The sequence below is a fragment of the Lemur catta genome, chromosome 3, assembly GCF_020740605.2.
Source record: "Lemur catta isolate mLemCat1 chromosome 3, mLemCat1.pri, whole genome shotgun sequence".
NCBI classification, from domain to species: domain Eukaryota; kingdom Metazoa; phylum Chordata; class Mammalia; order Primates; family Lemuridae; genus Lemur; species Lemur catta.
In genome coordinates this window covers 39102894-39123294 of record NC_059130.1, presented here as the reverse complement: position 1 = coordinate 39123294, position 20401 = coordinate 39102894, and the positions used below count along the sequence as shown (strand labels likewise).

Sequence of the window (20401 nt, the reverse complement as noted above, 5' to 3'; positions counted from 1 at the left end):
TGTCTTTACACTCCCCCATGCTTCTTTTTTTAATTGATGTCACTTAATATTATTGTGCAGGTTATGCATGAGTAAAGAGAAATATCCCAAATGGTCACTAGGCAAACATGTCTATGGGGTATGTGTGTGTGTGTGTGTGTGTGTGTGTGTGTGTTTGTGTGTGTGTGTGTGTGTGTGTATGTTATAAGTGACATGAAGGTGGGAATGGGAAAGACTTATTTGACAATGTTAATTGTATTTAAGCTACTAGGTAAGTCTCTGTCCATTACCCAAGGCTGACAAAGGCCCATCCTCAGAGACACAGATCTTCATTTGCTCTGATATGGAGTCCTGCTACTCAAAGTGTGGTCTGAGGCTCAACAGCATTGTCTTCACCTGGAAGCCTATTGGAATGCTCAATTTCTGGTGCTACTTGAGACCTGCTGAATCAGCATCTGCATTTGTTCAGATCCCTGGGTTCTTCATATCCACAGTAAATCTGAGAAGCTCTGGTCTAGAGTTGGTCTTTCTGGAGGTCTGTGTGCAATTTCAGCCTGAACTCCAGGCGGGTGCTGCTGATTTTAGGTAGGGTAGGAGATGGTGGTGCTTTTGATTTTGCTCCCTGCACTCCTCCCTCCCCCAATCACTAGCAATAATAATCCTAAGGGTAGCTAATATTTATTGACACTTCCAGGAACCATGCTAACTACTTTCTATGGGTGTAAAAAACCAGCCACCTCTTCTGAGGTTGTCAACTCCTTTAGATTCTTACTCCCATCTCACCACTTTGTGTTTTCCTGTTCTCTCGGACAATCACCAAGCAAATTCTCTCTTCCCCCTGAAAATCTTCCTCACTGACTCCCACCTTGCACATACATGGGCAGTCTATGGAAAGACAGGGAAATCTTCTGTCTTGATTTCTATTATCTTTGCATGTGAAACATGACTATAATGAGAAGTAGACTGTAAGAAGAGGTTGAAAAATTTGCCAGAAAGATTCTAGTGAAACTTTTCCACTCTGTGTTCCTATTTGTAAAAGCATGGAGTCATAGAAAAAAGCTAAGCCTGGTTCTGTCTTGAAGGAAAGTTATCTCGAACAACTGAAAAACACCTCACTGGGCTTCTTTTTTCATTTTCTCCCACTCTCCCTGCTCACACGGTCCTGCTCTCTGCCAGGATTGCCTGGTCTTTGATGGATGGCTTTTTTCCCTTTCCTGCCTAGTGCTTTTTATTCCCCTCATGCTCTCTCTGGGGGGTCAGGGTGTTGAATAAGTAGTTCTGCAGAAGGCAGCACATGCGCATGTGGGCTGGCCACAGGCATAACATCCTGAGAAAAGACCTTGCCTTGTAGCAGGTTGATTTATGGCCATGACCTAACCTGGCCCTGTTTTTTGCTCATTTTTCTCCTAAAATCAAACTTGCACCACATAGCATGTTTTTTTAGTTACCAGAGTTGATGACACTGCATGACTCCTCTGTTTTGTTGAATATAGCCTCACCTTCCTGGAAGTTGATGGGTCTTCTTGGAGAAGGTGGACTCTTCTGACTTTAATCCTCCCAGAGGTGCAGAGCAGAACTCTGCCATAGGGAGTGAGCTTCCATGGCTGCGTCTGTGCCAAGAGCAGCATTTGTGCCTGGACCTTATCTTCATAGTCTGCCACCTTAGCTTATTATTAAATAATCTCTGTGAGGCTCAGCCATGGATAGATGTTCCCTCCAGAATGGGGTTTTGTCCAAGAAAAACTCTCAGTAAGTTTTATCACATGTGCTGAAATCCAACTGTGTAGGATCTAGAAGGAAGCAGCTTATTATGTGATGGCTGAGGAAAAGCACATCTAACTTCACAGGGAAAGTCAACCACATGTAGTTGTATGGTGGGGAGAATGCTTGGTCCCCCTTAAATCATTCCTCTAGATCAGATGCAACTGCAGGGTTACTGTGATCCCCCAAGACTGGTGGAGAAATGCTCTTTCTCTGGGTCAAGACTCTAATGACTCAATTTTACTTCAGGAACAGAGTAGGTACAATGCAGGAACTAAAACCCATCTTTCATTGGCCGTTAGACACAGATGTCTAAGGTAGGTTCTTTCATATATTTTTTGGTCATTTGTATGTCTACTTTTGAGAAATGTCTGTTCAGATCATTGGACCATTTTTAATTGGATTATTGGTTTTTTTTTTTTTGCTGTTGAGATGTTTGGATTCCTTGTATACTCTAGATATTAATCCACTGTTAGATGAATAGTATTCAAATATTTTTTCCCATTCTGTAGGATGTCTTTTTGCTCTGTTGATTGTTTCCTTTGCTGTGCAAAAGTTTTTTAGTTTGATGGCATACCATTTGTTTATTTTTGCTTTTATATAATGTGCCTTTGAGGTCTGTTTCAAAATCTTTTCCCAGACCAATGTCCTTAAGCATTTCCCCTTTGTTTCCTTCAGTAGTTTCATAGTTTTAGGTTTTACATTTATATTTTTAATCCATTTTGAGTTGATTTTTGTATAGCGTGAGAAGTAGTGGGTCTTTTTTTATTATTTTGCATATGCATATCCAGTTATCCCAGAACCATTTATTGATGATATTGTCCCTTCCTCAATAAATGTTCTTGGCACTTTTGTGGAAAATCAGTTGAGTATAGATACCATGCTGTTTTGGTTACCATAACTTTGTAGTGTATTTTGAAGTCTGGTAGTGTGTTTTGTTCTTTTTGCTCAGGATTGCTTTGGCTTTTCAGGGTCTTTTGTGTTTCCATGTGAATATTAGGATTGTTCTTTTCTATTTCTGTGAAGAAAGCCATTGGTATCTTGATAGAGGCTGTATTGAATATATAGGTTGTTTTTGGTAATATGGTCCTTTTTACAATATTAATTCTTCCAATCCATTAACATGAGATGTTTTTCCTTTTTTGTGTATGTCTTTTTCAATTTCTTTCAACAATGTTCTAAGGTTTTTTTTTATAGAGATCTTTCACAGCCTTGGTTAAATTTATTCCTAGGTATTTTTTAAAAGTTATTGTAAATGGAATTGCTTTCTTGATTTATTTTTCAGATTCATCACTGTCAGCATATAAAAATGCTGTTGAATTTTGTATGTTGATTTTGTATCCTGCAACTTTCTGAATTTGTTTAGTAGTTCTGAGAGGTTTTTTTGGTACAATTTTTAGGTTTTTCTATAAGTAAGATTATGTAATCTGTAAACATGTGGACAATTTGACTTCCTCCTTTCCAATTTGGATGCCTTTTATTTCTTTGTCTTGTCTAATTGCTCTGGCTAGACCTTTCAGTACTATGTTGAATAAGAGTGGTGAAAGTGGGCATCCTTGTGTTGTTCCAGTTCTTAGAGGAAAACCTTTTAGCTTTTCCCTGTTAAGTATGATACTAGTTGTGGATTTGTCATATATGACATTTACTGTGTTGAAGTATGGTCTCTCTATACCTAACTTATTGAGAACTTTTATCATGAATCGGTGTTGAATTTTTTCAGCATCTATGGAGATGATCGTATGATTTTTGTCTTCATTCTGTTGATATGTACCATATTTATTGATTTGAATATGTTAAACTATACTTGCATCCCTGGTATAAATCTCACTTGATCATGATGTATGATCTTTTAATGTGCTGTTTGGATTTGGTTTGCTAGTATTTTGTTGAGGATTTTTTTGCATCTATGTTCATTAGGGTCATTGGTTAGTAGTTTTCTTTTGTTGTATCCTTCTCTGGTTTTGGTATCAGAGTTATGCTGGCCTCAAAGAATGAGTTTGGAAAAATGCCCTTCCCTTAAATTTTTTGGAATAGTCTGAAAAGAACTGGTATTAGTTCTTCTTTAAAAGTTCAATATAATTCAGCAGTGAAGCAATCTTGCCTTGGACTTTTCTTTGTTGGGAGACTTCTTACTACTGATTCCACCTTGTCATTCATTGTTGATCTGTTTAGGTTTTCTATTTATTATTGGTTCAATGTTGGTAGGTTGTATGTGTTCAGGAATTTATCCATTTCCTCTAGGTTTTTGAATTTATTGAGGTATAGTTATTCAGAATAGTCTCTAAGGATTCTTTGTATTTCTGTGGTATCAGTTGTGATGACTCCTTTCTCATTCTGATTTTTTAAAAGAATTTATTTGGGTGTTGTCTCTTTTTTTTCTTAGTCTAGCTAATGGTTTTTCAATTTTGTTTACCTTTTAAAAAATTGAACTTTTTTGTTTCACTGATCTTTTGTATTATTTTTTAAGTGTCAAATATTTCTTTCTGCTCCCATCTTTATTATTTATTTTGCTATATTAATTTTCCATTTGGTTTGCTCTTGCTTTTCTAATTCCTTAAGGTATATTGTTAGGGTGTTGATTTAAAATCTTTCTAGTTTTTTGATGTAGGCATTTATTGCTATAATCTTATCTCTTACTATTGCTTCCTCTGTGTCTTGCAGGTTTTGTTATGTTGTGTTTCTATTTTTATTTTTTCGAGAAATTTTTAAATTTCCTTCTTAATTTCTTCCTTTCCCATTGGTTTTTCAGCACCATGTTATTTAATTTTCACATGTTTGTATAGTTTCAAATATTCCTCTTGTTATTGATTTCTAACTTTATTCCATTGTGGTCAGAGAAGATACTTGATATGATTTTCAATTTTTAAAAAAACTTTGAGACTATTTTTCTGTCCTAACATATCATCAATCCTGGAGACTGTTCTATGTGCTGGTGAAAAGAATGTGCTTTCTCTGGCTTGGACAAAATGTTCTGTACATGTCTGTTAGGTCCATTTGGTTTACATTTCAATTTAACTCTGATGTGTATTTGTTGATGTTTTGTTTCAATGATCTGTCTAATACTGAGAGTGGGATGTTCAAGTCCCCAACTGTTATTGTATCAGGATCTATCTCTCCCTTTAGATTTAATAATATTTGCTTTGTGTATCTCAGTGGTCCAGCTTTGGGTGCATATATATTTATAATTATTATATCTTCTTGTTGAATTGATACATTTAGTAGTAAATAGTGCCCTTTTTTGTCTCTTTTTACAGGTTTTGACTTATATAAGTATAGCCACTTCTGCTCACTTTTGGTTTTCTTTTATATGGAATATCTTTTTTCATCCTTTCATGTTCAGTCTATGTGTGTTTTTACAAGTGAAGTGAGTTTCTTGTAGGCACCATATAGTTGGGTCTTATTTTTTAATTTATTTGGCCAGTCTATATCTTTTAATTGTGGAATTTAATTTGTTTACATTCAAATTTATTATTGATTGGTGAGGACTTACTCCTGTCATTTTATTAATTGTTTTCTGGTTGTTTTGTATATCCTTCTTCTCTTACTATTTATTTTTACTGTTTGGTGTTTTTTTTTGTTTTGTTTGTTTGTTTGTTTGTTTTTGTTTGTTTTTAGTAATGATGAGGTTTGATTCCCTTCTCTTTTTCCTTTGTATATTGGCTCTAATAGTTTTATAATTTTGTGTGTTTTCATGATAACAATTATTGTCTTTTTACTTTCAAATTTAAGACATACTTAGCCATTTCATTTAGGATCTACCTAGTGGTGAGGAATTTCTTAGCTTTTGCTTGTCTGAGAAAGACTTTATTTCTCCTTTATTTCTAAAAGATGGCTTTGCTGGGTATAGTATTCTTGGTTAGAAGCTTTTTTCTTTCAGTACATTGAATATATCATCCCTTTCTCTCCTGGCTTATAAGGTTTTTGCTGAGAAATCTGTTATTAGTCTAATGAGGTTTCTCTCATACATGACTTTATGCTTTTCTTTTGCTGTTTTTAGAATTTTTTTCTTTGTCTTTAACTTAAAACAACAATTTGACTCTGATGTGCCCTGAAGAAGACCTGTTTAGATTGAATCTATTTGGGGACTTTTGAGCTTCCTGGATCTGGATATCCATCTCTCTTCCAAGACTTGGGAAGTCTTCTGCTATTATTTCATCAAATAATTTTCCACATCTTTTCCCTACTCTTCCTTTTCTGGAATTCCCATAAAGTGAATATTTCTTTACTTAATGGTGTCCCATAAGTTCTACCAGCTTTTTTAATTCTTTTTTACTCTTTATTCTTTTCTTTTGTCTGCCTGAGTTATTTCAAAAGACCTGTTTCAAGTTTAGAAATTTCTTCTACTTGGTCTAGTCTGTTGTTGAAGTTCTCAACTGTATATTTTATGTCATTCATTGAATTCTTCATCTCTAAGATTTCTGTTTGCTTTTTTATGATATCTATCTCTGTTGAATTTCTCTTTCAAACCATGAATTGTTTCCTGATTTTATTGAATTGTCTGTCTGTATTCTGTTTCATCTCACTGAGTTTCCTTAAAATTATTAGTTTGCATTTTTCCTGGTATTTTGTATATTTCCTTATAATTAGGGTCTGTTACTGGAGAATTATTGTGTTCTTTTAAAGGGGTCATGTTTCTTGCTTTTTCATGTTTGATGTGCCTCTCTGTTGATTTCTATACATTTGGTGAAAAAGTCACCTCTTCCAATTTTATGGAGTAGGTTTTATAGGAAAGGACTTATTCCTATAGATGGGTTTTAAGGTGTTGGTTTGGTGGGGTGTTCTTACTTTTGCTCTAGGTGGACACAGTAGTGTAGTTTCCATGGAGCAACTTCAGCTGTAATTCATGCTACTGATTTTTTTAAGTATCTCAGTGGCTTAGGCTGGAAGAGTTTGTGGCAGTGGTGGTGCAGCTTTGACAGGGGTGGGCTTGTCTGGCTGTTTCTCAGGCCAGGGGCACATACATACACAAGATGGGTTAACCAACTTAGGCGGTGGGTCACTGGGGTTGGGGTCATGGAACTGTTACTCTGGCCAGGGGCATGGGTGTACAGGAGTATGTCTGCCTGGGATGGGATTGTTGGGCTCTTTCTTTGACCCAGGGTACAAATGTGCAGCTGCTTGGCCAGCCTGGGATGTGTCTTCCAGGGGCAAGCTCACCAGGCTGTTTCCCAGGCCTCTGGTATAGGTCACCGTCACTTGGCCAGTCCAGGTATGTGTCCACTGGGGACAGGCCTGCCAGGCTATTTCTCAGGCCTTGAGCATGGGAAAGGACATGACTGCTGGAGGTGGGACTGCTCATAGTAGACATTAAATAAAAGATAGTTCAAGTCTCTTTATTTCTTCTTGGCATAAGCAGCAGATATCCTGTGTGTAAAGAAAAAAAAACTTGAGAAATGGAAAGAAGCAGGATTACTCCCCTAGAGGGGCCACATTTAAAATTTTTTCCCATTAACCAGTTATTTATAGCTCTATTATGTTCACTGCCTTATTAGAATTTTTCATAATTACTCAGGGAGACTACATTCCTGTTTGAGAGAAAGCCTTTCTCCTTGAGGGTAATTCACTCTATCAATTTCAAATGCTGATAATTAGTAATAGTAGAGAACTGAATGCAAACAATGTTTTCTGAAGACACACACAGTATATTGCTCTATTAAGACACGCATGGTGTCTAAATAAAATTTTGAAGTTGAGAGCAGGAATATAAAGACCAAGATATTCTTCCTCAATTACTTTTCTTTCTTTCAAAACTTAGATTAAATATTATACAAGGTAAGATGTTTGAACAATTTTAAATTTAGTAAATACCGATATATATCAGAAACCAGTTGTAAGAAAGAGCTGCAGAAGTGATTCTTAAAATTTTAAAATGATGTGCTCCAAATGTTTGGCTTCCACACCACCACCATCTTTTGAGTTACATCATTTGATATGGTTTTTTTAACTCATGGGCTATCATAGTCCAGTTTGGTGTTGAGTGATTTCATAAATCATATTAATGTTCTTGTCCCTCTGTTCTCTCCAAAAATGTGGCTTTGATGAATAAACAACAGTTATAACGTGTTTGCTTCTATCACACGTACATCCAATGTTATAAAATCTTAATGTTGCACAAACTCAGAGTTTCACCACATATATTGTGTTGGCTTGGACTATATTGGTTTTGTCAGCCTTTGCTCTGCTAGACTGAGAAGAAAGAGAAGTCTCCCAAATGTGGGGATTCTGTAATTTTTCTTTTGAGACAAGTCTGTCTTGCTCTTGCTTAATGGGGTCAAAAAAGAGGGGATGGGGTCCCTCCTGAGAGTATGGGGAGCTATGCAGGTTGCTCTATGATCTCAGCTCGCAGTTAAAGGATGCAGAGCAGATCTTGGATGGACAGATTTTACTTCACTGGTACAATTGGTTTCTGGGTCCTCAGGTAGATATCTTAAGGCTGAAAACTCAAAATGGAGGCAATATTTATGCCTTTTAAATTATAAAAATATAGGATTATCAACAAAGCAGCCACATCTACTTTAGTAGACAGAGGGAAAGGGAGACACATGGTGGTTGGCAGCCACTTTCCCTCGTAGTCTTTACAGTGCTGGAGTCAGCTCAGACTCCGTCCTCAGAGCCACCTTCACAGGTCTCTTCCCAAACCCATGTTCAGTGACATCACCTTGGTAACGTCAAATTGGCCATTGCGGAAGTGATTTATACCACAGAAATTGGGAAATGTTCCAATTAAGGGCTTGGATTTTTTTTTCCTCCAGGGGACCAATTGTTAAATATTTACCAGCATACCACTCATTTTATATCTGATTTGTTCTTCCCTTTGATCCCTCAGCATGACACTCCTTCTCATCATCATAGCTAATGTTTATTAATCACTTTATGTGAGTTAGGCACTGTGCTAAAATCCTTCACATGTGTTTTCTTGTTTACTTCACACAACAAGATCATGAGGTAGTTCTTGTGATCTCAGCTTGTGGTTGAAGGATGCTGAAGATGCACAGATGTTATTTCATAGGTACAACTTGCAGATGAGGATACTGGAACTCAGCAAGGTGATAAAACTTTTCTGAGGTCACATAGCATGTAAGTCGTAGGCTGGGGACTGAGATTTCTGGCTGACTCGTGCTTGTAACCACCTTGTACTATGGTCTTCATGGCATAGGTGTGGTAGAAAAATCGTTCTAGACTCAGAATCATGATGTCTTGGTTCTAGTGCACTCTCTAGACCATTGTGATGCCTGATCTCTCAGATCCTCAGTGTCTTCATCTATAAAATGAGGCCAGTGATGACAATCCAGCCTAGCTCACAAGATAGTGTTATCACTTAAATAATAGCATATGTAAGATTGATTTGGAAATCTGAAGTACTATATAAATGGGAGATAATATTACATGCTAAGAAATGAAGAAAAAGATAGTCACAAAAAAATCCCACTTTAGAAGATTCAGCTGAAGTGGGTATTTTAAATAAATGCAAGGTCTAAGAAATTTTATAATTAATATTTCCAGGTGAACTGGCAAGACTTTTTATTTGGCAATGTCTGAATTTATCTTTTGAAATTCTCTGGCTTTGAATCTCCCTATCCTTCTAAGACAGTCTGACTGATAATCAAGGTAGTCCCAGTTTCATGGGCAGATTGGAATGGTGGATGCCTTTTAGGATTCAAATTATTATTATTATTATTTTCTGAGGCAGAGTCTCACTTTGTTGCCCAGGCTAGAGTGAATGCCGTGGGATCAGCCTAGCTCACAGCAACCTCAAACTGTTGGGCTCAAATGATCCTCCTACCTCAGCCTCCTAAGTAGCTGGGACTACAGGCATGTGCCACCACGCCTGGCTAATTTTTTGTTTCTATTTTTAGTTGACCGGCTGTTTTTTTTTTTTTTTCTATTTTTAGTAGAGATGGGGTCTCACTCTTGCTCAGGCTGGTCACAAACTGGGAATCAAATTATTAACAAGACAGGTCAGCACTGGAAAGTTGACATTTAGTGACTTTAGGGAGAATTTCTGCTATATTATGTCCATGTTTTAATAATGAGGTTCATTTGTTATCCCCACAGCTATTTATACTCTCGACAGTCAGCATATTTCATTGTAGTTATTTATTTCAGGTTTGTCTTCTGCACTACACTGAACTCTCTGTGATGACCATTTGATCACTATAGATTCCCCAGCATCACATACTGAGGCTGGCACGTAGTATTACTTCATAAATATCTACTAAACAAGTGCATGTGGAGCCAATTTAGTCTCTGTACTTATTCATAACAATCCCTTGTTTCTTTTAACTACCTTCCATTCCATTAGTTTGTTGAATTAATGAACAAGTATGTAATACTGTGGCATAGAGACCTTGGACAATAAGATACCTGATCTGATATGATTTTTAAACAAATGGTTTAAAAGAATTTCCAATGAGATTTACACTTTCATGTCTGATTCAATATACCACTGATAACAATCTTTCTAATTTTCTTCACTGTTTGGAAAATATTAAAACTCCCGACTTCTGTCTTCTGCATTTCCATCTACTGAGCAGCAGTGAAAAACTTGATTTTTTTATAAATATGGGGTATCAGCAGCTCTTAACATGTTTTCACAAAAATCTGTATTTGTGAAAACTCCGCAGGTGATTGCAATCCACAACTAGGTTTGATGACGTTGTGTTAGAGAATTTTATTTGCTAAATGTGCTTTTATTTTTTTAACTGAAAAGAGTGCAGGACATTGCTTCAGCAACTATTTATCTTCCTATAGCTGAAGTATAAACAACTGTATCCCTATCTTCCCATGAAACTAGGACTACCTTGATTATCCATCAGACTGTCGGGCTAGGGAGACTCAATTGGTAACTGCAAGTGAAATGCGGTTATCTAAGCATCTATTGAGGTTTTTTTGCATGCTGCTTGGACATCTTAATAAATTAGAAAGCACAGAACCATTACTTTGGTAATCATTCAAAAAAATAATACTTCTACATAGTTGCTACATCTCCCAAGTAAAATAAATTATTTTGGTGCTCTTGGCCAGTAAGTCCTTTTTGTTATAATTCCTAAAATTTATATTAATCAGAACTAGATGAATGTAATAAGAAAATTCCATCTTCCATGTAGTGTCTCAAGAAGTTGTAAAAATCATTTTAGACACACTATCAATAATTTAAAGCTTCCTATGAGACAAGTAAGTAGAAACAATTAGTTTATCGATGAACAGACTGGAAGTTCTAAGGACAGTAAATTAAAGTGTTTAAAATTGCAACTAGATGCCTAGCAGGTAATCAAGTTAATTATTTGGTAATTTATATGTCAAGCCTAATAATTTATACTCCAACTCATATACATACTTGTGTGTATGAAACAAATATAAAATAATCTCCCAATTCTGTCTCTTGAAAACCAGCAGATAGCTGACAGACTAGTAACTCAATGGTCTTAAACTGATATTAAACACTGCAGCATATTTGTTCATAGGTTAGATGGACATAATTAAGGCTAATTCATACTTATTAAAATAAGTGAACAAAGGAGAAAATATGAATCAGGGAACTTAGTATTAATCTCACTAGATTTGTCTATTTTTTTGAAAATCTACCCAATACAAGAGCTTTTAAGGTAGTATTTCTTAAGCTCCTTTAACAGACATAACTCAGCATAAAAATTAAAAAAAACAACAAAACAAAACTGGAACATCCCCATTGTGTTGTAGTACTGTAGCTAGTCATCATTAGTAAATTCAAAGAATAATGATTAGAATTACTGGGTTGGGGAGAAGCTGTTTTTATTAAAAACTAGTTTAATTTTTAAAATTATAAGCTGGTAACTTCTTCTAGAGACAGAAGAGAATATATACTCTTATTTATGAAAACATATCTACTTTTAAAACACTTGCCTACCATCAGAATGGGAGGTCCCATGACTTATAAATCTAGACTATCTATAGAGAAATATTATTGTATGGATTATACAGGAAGTCAGGGAATAAAAAAAAATACCTTGTTTAACAGGCTGGGAGAGAATGACTCTTGATAATAACCCAAGCATATGATCCAAAGACTAGAAGATTTTGCCATCATTTATTCATCAATGCAAACAATATTTATTAAGTATTTCTTATGTGAATGTGCTGCCTCCACGTGATTTACAAGTAGGCGCTGCTCCTGAGACTCTACAAATACTGGAAGAGGGGCTCAGAAGGAGATGGTGGGTAAACTGAAGATGAGTTTCTGGGAACATTCAAGGCCTCCAGGCTGCCTCAGGGCTCCCTTTCATCTGAAGGTGTGACACATCTGACCCTACAGCCCCTTCCTGCTGCCAACTCATTGATGATCTTTCACACGCATTACCTCCTCTGCTTATTCCTTTGGGTTTAGTAGTCCCGTGCCTGATGTGAGCAAGGTGGTGATGGTAGGACCTTCATTTATCTAGAAGACTTCTGTACTGTGGTGGGCATCGCTGGGGACAGAACAGTCACTCTCATAACTGACTTACTAGTTTTTCAGGCTAGAACCATGGGACAATGCTGTTTTGCTTACCCTGGGAAACAACTGTGCTCTGTGGATGGGTGTCCTTGCTAGGGAGAGGTACTAGAGGGGATAGTGGGCTAGGAACAATGTCTGGGATATTGCAATTTCTCTGAGGGACTCCCCAGTTCACCAACTCTTTGTTTTCCTAATGAGAATCATCGTTTTAATGTTCTGTAGAGAAAAATGACCTTTGAGAGGGCAAGAGATTAGTCATTTGAAGAAACTATGACTACCCTGATGATTTCCAAGGAAATGAAAGACAGCCAGAATCAGTGGGGAAAGACATGCCCTCAATGCCAGTTAACACGAGGAACGCTCAGCATGAAGTGCTAGAGGGTGATTGTCATTTGCAGGGGGTGTCTGCTTTCCAGCTTTCATTTTGGTTATACAGAAATAGTAGAATGAGTTCAATTGGGTAGAATCTCAAATATAGATTCCTTGTGGGGGAAGCAGTTGTCATAATGGTCTCATATGGAGGTCTACACAGGCATGGAGGTGGGGACTAGGTATGACTTGTTCTCCGTTTCTCCACTCCCTTTTGTATCTGGTATTTTTTCTGGTATTTTTTCCCTTGATTCTGCTGTCTTTCCCAGGTGTGTTTGACAACTGCTCCCATACTGTCAGTGACAAGGGCTGGGCCCTGGGGATCCGCTCAGGGACAGATAAAGGAAGGCGAGATGCTCGATTCTTCTTCTCCCTCCGCACCGACCGTATGAAGAAAGCCACCATCGTGGTTAGCCACAGGCGCTACCAACCGGGCACGTGGACACACGTGGCAGCCACGTACGACGGACGGCGCATGACCTTGTATGTGGATGGCACTCAGGTGGCTAGTAGTCCAGACCAGTCGGGGCCCCTGAACAGCCCCTTCATGGCGTCTTGCCGCTCTCTGCTCCTGGGCGGGGACCGCTCTGAGCATGGACACTATTTCCGCGGACACGTGGGCACACTGGCTTTCTGGTCGACTGCCCTCCCACAGAGCCACCTCCAGCACAGTCCTCAGCATCCAAGTGGGGCGGAGCAGTTGACCACCTTGATCCTGACAGCCAGTTTTGAGCCTCTGAAAGAACAGTGGGCTCCCTTCAGAGATGAGAAGTACCCGTGGCTTGAGGTTCTCCAGGGCTCTGGGTCAGAGCCTGAGATTCTGTCGCCTTTGCAGCCCCCACCCTGTGGGCAAACGGCTTGCGATAATGTGGAACTGATCTCCCAGTACAACGGACACTGGCCCCTCCGGGGCGAGAAGGTGATACGCTACCAGGTGGTGAACATCTGCGACGACGAAGGCCTGAACCCCATTGTGAGTGAGGAGCAGATTCGCCAGCAGCACGAGGCGCTGAATGAGGCCTTCAGCCGCTACAACATCAGCTGGCGGCTGAGCGTCCACCAGGTCCACAACTCCACCCTGCGCCACCGGATTGTGCTTGTGAACTGTGAGCCCAGCAAGATTGGCAATGACCACTGTGACCCCGAGTGTGAGCACCCGCTCACGGGCTACGATGGGGGTGACTGCCGTCTGCAGGGCCGCTGCTACTCCTGGAACCGCAGGGATGGCCTCTGTCACGTGGAGTGCAACAACATGCTGAACGACTTTGACGATGGGGACTGCTGCGACCCTGAGGTGGCTGATGTGCGCAAGACCTGCTTTGACCCTGACTCACCCAAGAGGTAAGGAACTGGGTTTTGGGGTGTCCTGCTTGTGGGGTGCATTTCTAGCATCATTTTATCTTTTTGATTTTTGGATACACAAAAAGGTTCACACAGTTTCAAAATAAAACATTTATCTACCCTATCAGACATTGTTGAGCTTTTGTGAAGTACTAAGTGTTATGTCAGGTAATTAGGGGCACAGGTTTCTGAGACAAGGGGCGGCCATCCCAGAACTCACTATCTGTGGAACAGACAACTGGGTACACCGTGTGAAATGCACCTGAAGACATGTGCACCAGGTACTCGAGGCACAGGAAAGCTGAACAACTTACTCTACAAGGGAAACCAGGACATCTTCATGGAGAACAAACAGGGTATCCAGGGAGAGAAACCAGTCAATTATACATGAACATTCTTTCTGTAGTCTTAGGGTCTCAGCAAAGTAATACAAATCCATGAAGAGGTCTCGTGTTTGCTTAGTTTGTGCTGCAGTTTGAGAAGTTCAGCAATTTCACAAAGCCAAGCCAAGCCACATCTAGCCACAAGTATTTTAGGCGACTCGGGTGGGAGGGGTCTTGCACTTTTGCCCCATTGAATTCCATTCTCTACACGGCATGCAGAAGGATCTTTTGAACAAGGTAAATCAGATCCTATCATTCCCCTTATTAAGATTCTTTCCCCCACTGCACTGAGAATAAAATCTAAGCTCCCTTCCTGGCCCACAGGCTCTGCTGCAGTCTGGCCCCTGCCTACCTCTCTGGCTTCCTCCTCCCAACCACTTTCTCCACCCAACCAGCACAGCTTCATTTGAACAGAGCAAGCTTGTTCCTACCCCCCAGGATTCGTGTTGGTTATTCCGTCTTCTTGGAATCCTCTTTTCCTTGATCTTCCGTTGGTGGGTTCTCTCTCATCATTCAAATATATACTTGATTATTTCCTCCTGGGAGGACTTTCCTGATCCCCTAATTTAAAGCAGCTACTAAGTCACTGTTACAGAAACTAATTTTATTTAGTTATTTTTAAACTTGTGAAGTAAAGCAACATATAGCAATTAATTTTAGTTCCCTATACAACACCTACCACTTCTGTTTTTTTTTTTTCTTGCCTATTTATGTGTTTGTTTGTCTTTCCCCTGTCTGGAATATCAACTCCACCAGATTGGGGCCGTGTCTATTCTGTTAACCACTATATTCCCAGTGCCTAGACAGTAGCTGACACATAGTCGTTTATCTCGTGTTTATTTTGATGGATGAATGGGTCTGATGTGTCTCCTGTTCTGAGACAGAATCCAGTAAGAAGATTCTCATGTGATGGCTGACGTAGGGGGTGTGGTTGTTAGAGGGAGGTGATAAAGGAGGGAGGTGATAAAGGAGGGAGGTAGGGAGTGAACTTGTTAATCTGTGTATGTGGACAAGGTATCCCCAGTACATAACTGGTATCTTTGTTCAAATTGTGAAAAAGCTTACCTGAGAGATGAGGAAGCCTAGAGTGCAAAGTGGGTGAGAGGTGGGAGGACTGGATTTCAGCTCCCACCCAGTATCTGGATGGCTGCCTGTGTGTTGGACACAATTTGTAGAGTAGTTAATGGTGTCCCTGTGTGTGGACAGTCCACTTGATATCCACTATGAATAATAGGCTGGCCTGCAGTGGAAGCATGTGGTGTCAAGGACTGAGTATGAAAGTTGGATCCAAAGGACACAAATTCTGGAGTCCTTGCTACTTCATTAGGTATGTAAATTATGCAAATCACTTTCTAAAACTCAGATGTCTTGTCTATATAATGAAGGTAATTGCAGTAGTACTTTGTATTATCAATGTTTTAGGGTTGTTTTGTGAATCAAATGAAATAAAGCATAGGATAGTGATACCCTTAAAGTTTTCAGCATACACAAATATTTCCAAACTAACATTAGTTATTATTATTACTAGAATTGACAGATAGGAAACCCTTGTTTACATAATAATGCACAGGGAACTGATCATATTATCAGAAACATCTGCATAAGAAAATTCTGTTTGGGTTTAGTTTTTAGATTTTGATCACCTTAAGCAGAGCTAAACCTCACTAACAGCAGCAGTTAGCAATTCTTAGGATGCCCAGGAGAGATAAGGAAGCCTCTCCTGTTCCCATTTGTCTCCTAGCTCATTAAAACCACCCACTGCCCTGACTGAGAGAGCTGTCTTTCAAGGCATCATTCTCCTCAGAGTGGCCCTTATTTCTCTAAATCCCTACTGCACTGCCCTCATTTGGGAGATTATAACTTATTCCCTTCGGCTGCCTGCGGAGTTGCCATGGGGACTCATCATCCCCTTCTATCCGTAGACCCAGAAGTATTTTGAATCTTTATTCAGAAGGGACTCTCTTACCCCTACATACAAAATCCACTTTGTGGAATATAAAGGAAATATTTAAACTTTTTGATGGTCCAAATATTTAAATCAAAGTTATAAATGCTCATGGTTTAAAAAATCAAATTGCACCAAAAGATATAAGGAAGAACAACAGTCCCTTCACTAGTAACTCTTCCCCATCCTTCTCCACTCTCAAGCCTTGCTCCCCACAGGTAACCATATGCAATTTTGTTACTCATCTCTTCTGGTAGTTACCTACATATTTCCAAATATTATATTTATATTGTTTGATTCATCAGTTTTAAACATTATCCATTGACTTGCTCTTATGATAGAGATGAGACTCTCTTACACTATCTCCCCTTTCCATCCCTCCAGTACAGTTATTTTAGTATTTTTGGCTGAATCAGTTAAATATTTATGACATTGTGACTGTGAAATATTACTTGTTACAGAACAAAGTATTATTCTATTGTTGTATTTCCTTTCTGGCATAGCTTCTTCCCATCCCCTATCCTACCCCTTGAGTCTATCTTTTGTTTTATCCTTCTTACTTCCCTCCTTCCCTCCTTCCCTCCCTTCTTTCCTTCCTTCCTTCCTTCTTTCCTTTACTATTTTTTGATATACTCATTTGTTTTCAAATGCTTTATCATACCAGCTAATGTATAGAATATATTAATATTTAAAAAATGGTCTGGGTGTGGTGGCTCACACCTGTAATCCTAACATTTTGGGAGGTTGAGGTGCAATATAGCAGAATTGCATCTCTAAAAAATCAAAAAAACAAAAAAAAATTTTTTCTTTTTTTACATACCTCTAGAGCTCTCCTGTCTAGTTCATTCTATTCTCCTCTTCCAATCTTAACCAATTATCCTGTCTGCTGCATGGCTGTCATCCTGGAACTTCACTTCTTTTTTTGGATTGAAGCCACTATGTCCTGAATTATGTGAATATCTCTTAATTTACTACATTATTTTACTGGAAAACATCCTTAAGTAACTTTCTAAGAAAAGATGTTTTTGGTAATTTTTTCTGAAAACGCACTTCTCAGAGTGTTTTATTCTGCCTTTCCACAAAACTGATAGCTTGTTTTAGTATAAAATTTTGACTTTGAAAACATTTCCTCTCAAGTTTTTGAAGAAATTCATTAATTGCTTCTAGGTTCTATTCTACTATAACAATTGTATATCTTTTTACAGGTGGAGATATATATATATTTTATATATGTAAATATGTATTTCCCTTTTGAAAATCTTTTAGAACTTCATCCATAGCCTTGTTACTTTAGGCATTTTTTACTATAATTTTTTTAAGGGGATAGCCTTTTATTATTCTTTTGTTGAACACTCAATGGGTCCTTTCAATTTGGACATTTCATGCCCCTTGGCTCTAGAAAACTTTCTTAAATTATTATTATAATATTTCTTTATTCAGTTTTCTCTGTTCCCTTTTTTTCCCCCTGTGACTCCTGAGGCTGAAACCACCAAAGTTATTCTCTGTCTCTTCTCTCTTGTATGTTCTCTTTGTTATTTTGTTCTCTCTCTCTCTTTTTGAGATTTCTTTGACTCTATCTTCCAATTCTTTTATTTACAGTTTAATTTTAGATATAATACTCTTAAAACGTTCTTATTCTTTGATTTTTAATATTAGTCTGTTTCTATTTTAAGGATATATACTTTTCTGAGGATAAAAATAAGATTCATGTGGAATATCTTTTCCTGAGTGTTGTATCTGATTCACTCTTTTTCATTTTTTTAAAAAAGATTCTGTCTTTCATGCTGGTTAATTTTCTCAAATGTCTAGTGCTTGTTCATAGTAGAAATCACACTTTTAAATTTCTACTTTTGATGATCTAAAAAAAGATAATTATCTATAAATTTCCTCTTTTGGAAGAAAAAATCTGAAAGCAGAATGATAGTAGAGGGAGAAATTTTCTTTTTCCCTACTCCTTTATATTTATTTCATGTATAAGTTTTTTTTCCCTCCACTATCCTCTGCCTTATATTCTTTATTGACAAGAACAATATTTTGAAAATGTATTATTTATCAACTTACTATGATGTGCCAGAAATGAACTAAGCAGAGGGGAAAATATAAAGAAAATAAGAAAGATAAGTGCTAACAACTTAGAAGAGGAATTTAGTAATTTTATCTAAATTCTCAGGGTTTACACTTTGGCTGAGGCTCTAAAAGTAGAAGTTGAGGTATAGACTGCTTTCCTGTTCTATGGCTTGGATTGTTTGAAAGGACTTTGGATTCATACAGACATAGATCTCTGGGTTTCTTAAGATCCTGTGACTTGGTGGAGTTAGTGGCTATCTCTGAACTAAATTACCCCTATATGGCATCCTTACTATTACAATTAAATCACAGAGCTCAAGTTCACAGTTCCATTATAGTGTGACTCTGAAGGGATCCAACCTTGACAAATGTTTTACCAGGTATTTATTGAGCAAACAGTGTTCCAGACACAGAATCCTTCCACTCAGGAGCTCACAGTGTAGGAGGGTGTAGTGAAAAGTGGGGACTTATAAATAGTTTACTAACATGCAAGTACAATGATTGATGTATAAACAATTCTCCTCACTTCCCAAACCTTACTCAACCTTCCTACTTTGGTTTGAATGTGTCCCCCAAAAGTTCATGTGTTTGAAACTTAATCCCCAATGCACCAGTGTTGAGAGGTGGGATTAAGTTTCCGCTTTAAGAGGTGATTAGGTCATGAGGGCTTTTCCCTCATGAAGGGATTAATGCTGTTTTCACAGGAGTGAGTTTCTGATAAAAGAAGGAGGCCCCCTCCACCCCAGTGTGTGCATGTTCTCTTGCCCTTTTGCCTTCTACGATGGGACAATGCAACAGGAAGGCCCTCACAAGATGTGGGTCCCTTGACCTTGGACTTCCAGCCTCTGGAACTGTAAGAAATAAATCTCTGTTCTTTGTAAATTACTCAGTCTCAGTTACTCTGTTATAGCACAAAATGACCTAAGACACTTCTTCACCACCCTGCCCCCAGCAGTTTAACCCAAAGAAGTTCCTCTCCCAAAGGCTCTGAGAGGAGGAGAGAGGTTGAGGAATCCAGTGTCAAACATCTGTAACGCAGATGGACCTATCAAAGGGAAAGTATTTATCAGGCTTGGGACTGGTCAAGAGGAGATATGAATTATAGATATGTTACCCAGCCAGTTGAACAGGATTATCAAGATAAAGGAACTTGGAACTAGGCATGGCTACATAAGCCAGATGTCTATTACTACATAGTAGCAGCCTTGAGAAAGGGTCTACAGGAGTTGAGGGAAGGAAGGGAGTTGAGTGTCCACTTCAGTGAAATCACAAATGTCATTGACCACTCCCTGTGTTGCATCCTAGGGAGCCAAGCCAAGGGAGTCTCTGCCCCTTAGGGGACGTAGCTTCAGCTTCTTTTTGGTCATTGATTGTTTCTGTTATTTTTCTCCCTAAAATTATGTCTCACTGACAGAGTTCTTTGCTGCTGAACCTACGTTCCATTCCTTGCTTTCTCTCCTTTTGACAACAGAGTTGAGCTAAGTATCCAGCCAAATCTGGAACTGTGTGCTTGTCACTCTCTTCTGGTTTCTGTGTCTCAGATCTCATGGTATTGTTATGATGTGAAGAAAAGTCTCCAAATGAAAACGAATGGCTGAGCGTGATCTAAGCAAGCCATCCATCACCTAGTGTCTGACCACATACATTTGTTTTCTGAAGCCTGTGGTGGGCTCACAGCTCTGTATGCTGGCACTTCACTGTATCTTCTCTGCCTCGCTCCCTGAGTTTGCTGCTAGAGAGTTCAAAGGCACAGCACTGCTGTATGAAGCAATGCTAGCGCATGGCACACTTCCCACTAAAGAGGTCCTGAAGAGGGCAGCTGGGAGATGCCCTGGGAGGCATGGCAAAGACTGCTGTATCTTGGGACAGGAGGTCAGATGCATGTGGCATCAAAGGGAACAGGTGGATGAGCTGGTGTTGCACAGACCTGGGTGCTTGGAATTAGCTGTGCTTTGCTCACCCACACCCTGGCTGTTGAACCAAAGGAATGGGCCCCTTGCAGTGGCGGGTCTGTCAAGCAGCAGGCAGGCTTCATTATATGTTTCTTTTGAAGTCGAGATTCACAGTTCCTTGAAGCCAAAAAAA

The 20401-nt window shown here is 38.7% G+C and overlaps 1 protein-coding gene across 2 annotated transcripts in view; it reads left to right on the top strand.

Moving 5' to 3' along the window:
* The window catches only part of PAPPA2 (pappalysin 2), a 297907-nt gene that overhangs the window by 20025 nt on the left and 257481 nt on the right, over positions 1–20401 (top strand). For both annotated transcript variants that reach the window (XM_045547292.1, XM_045547293.1), the window contains exon 2: positions 12850–13921. In XM_045547292.1, the coding sequence (XP_045403248.1) occupies positions 12850–13921 (1072 nt within the window). The remainder of the gene's footprint in view (positions 1–12849; positions 13922–20401) is intronic.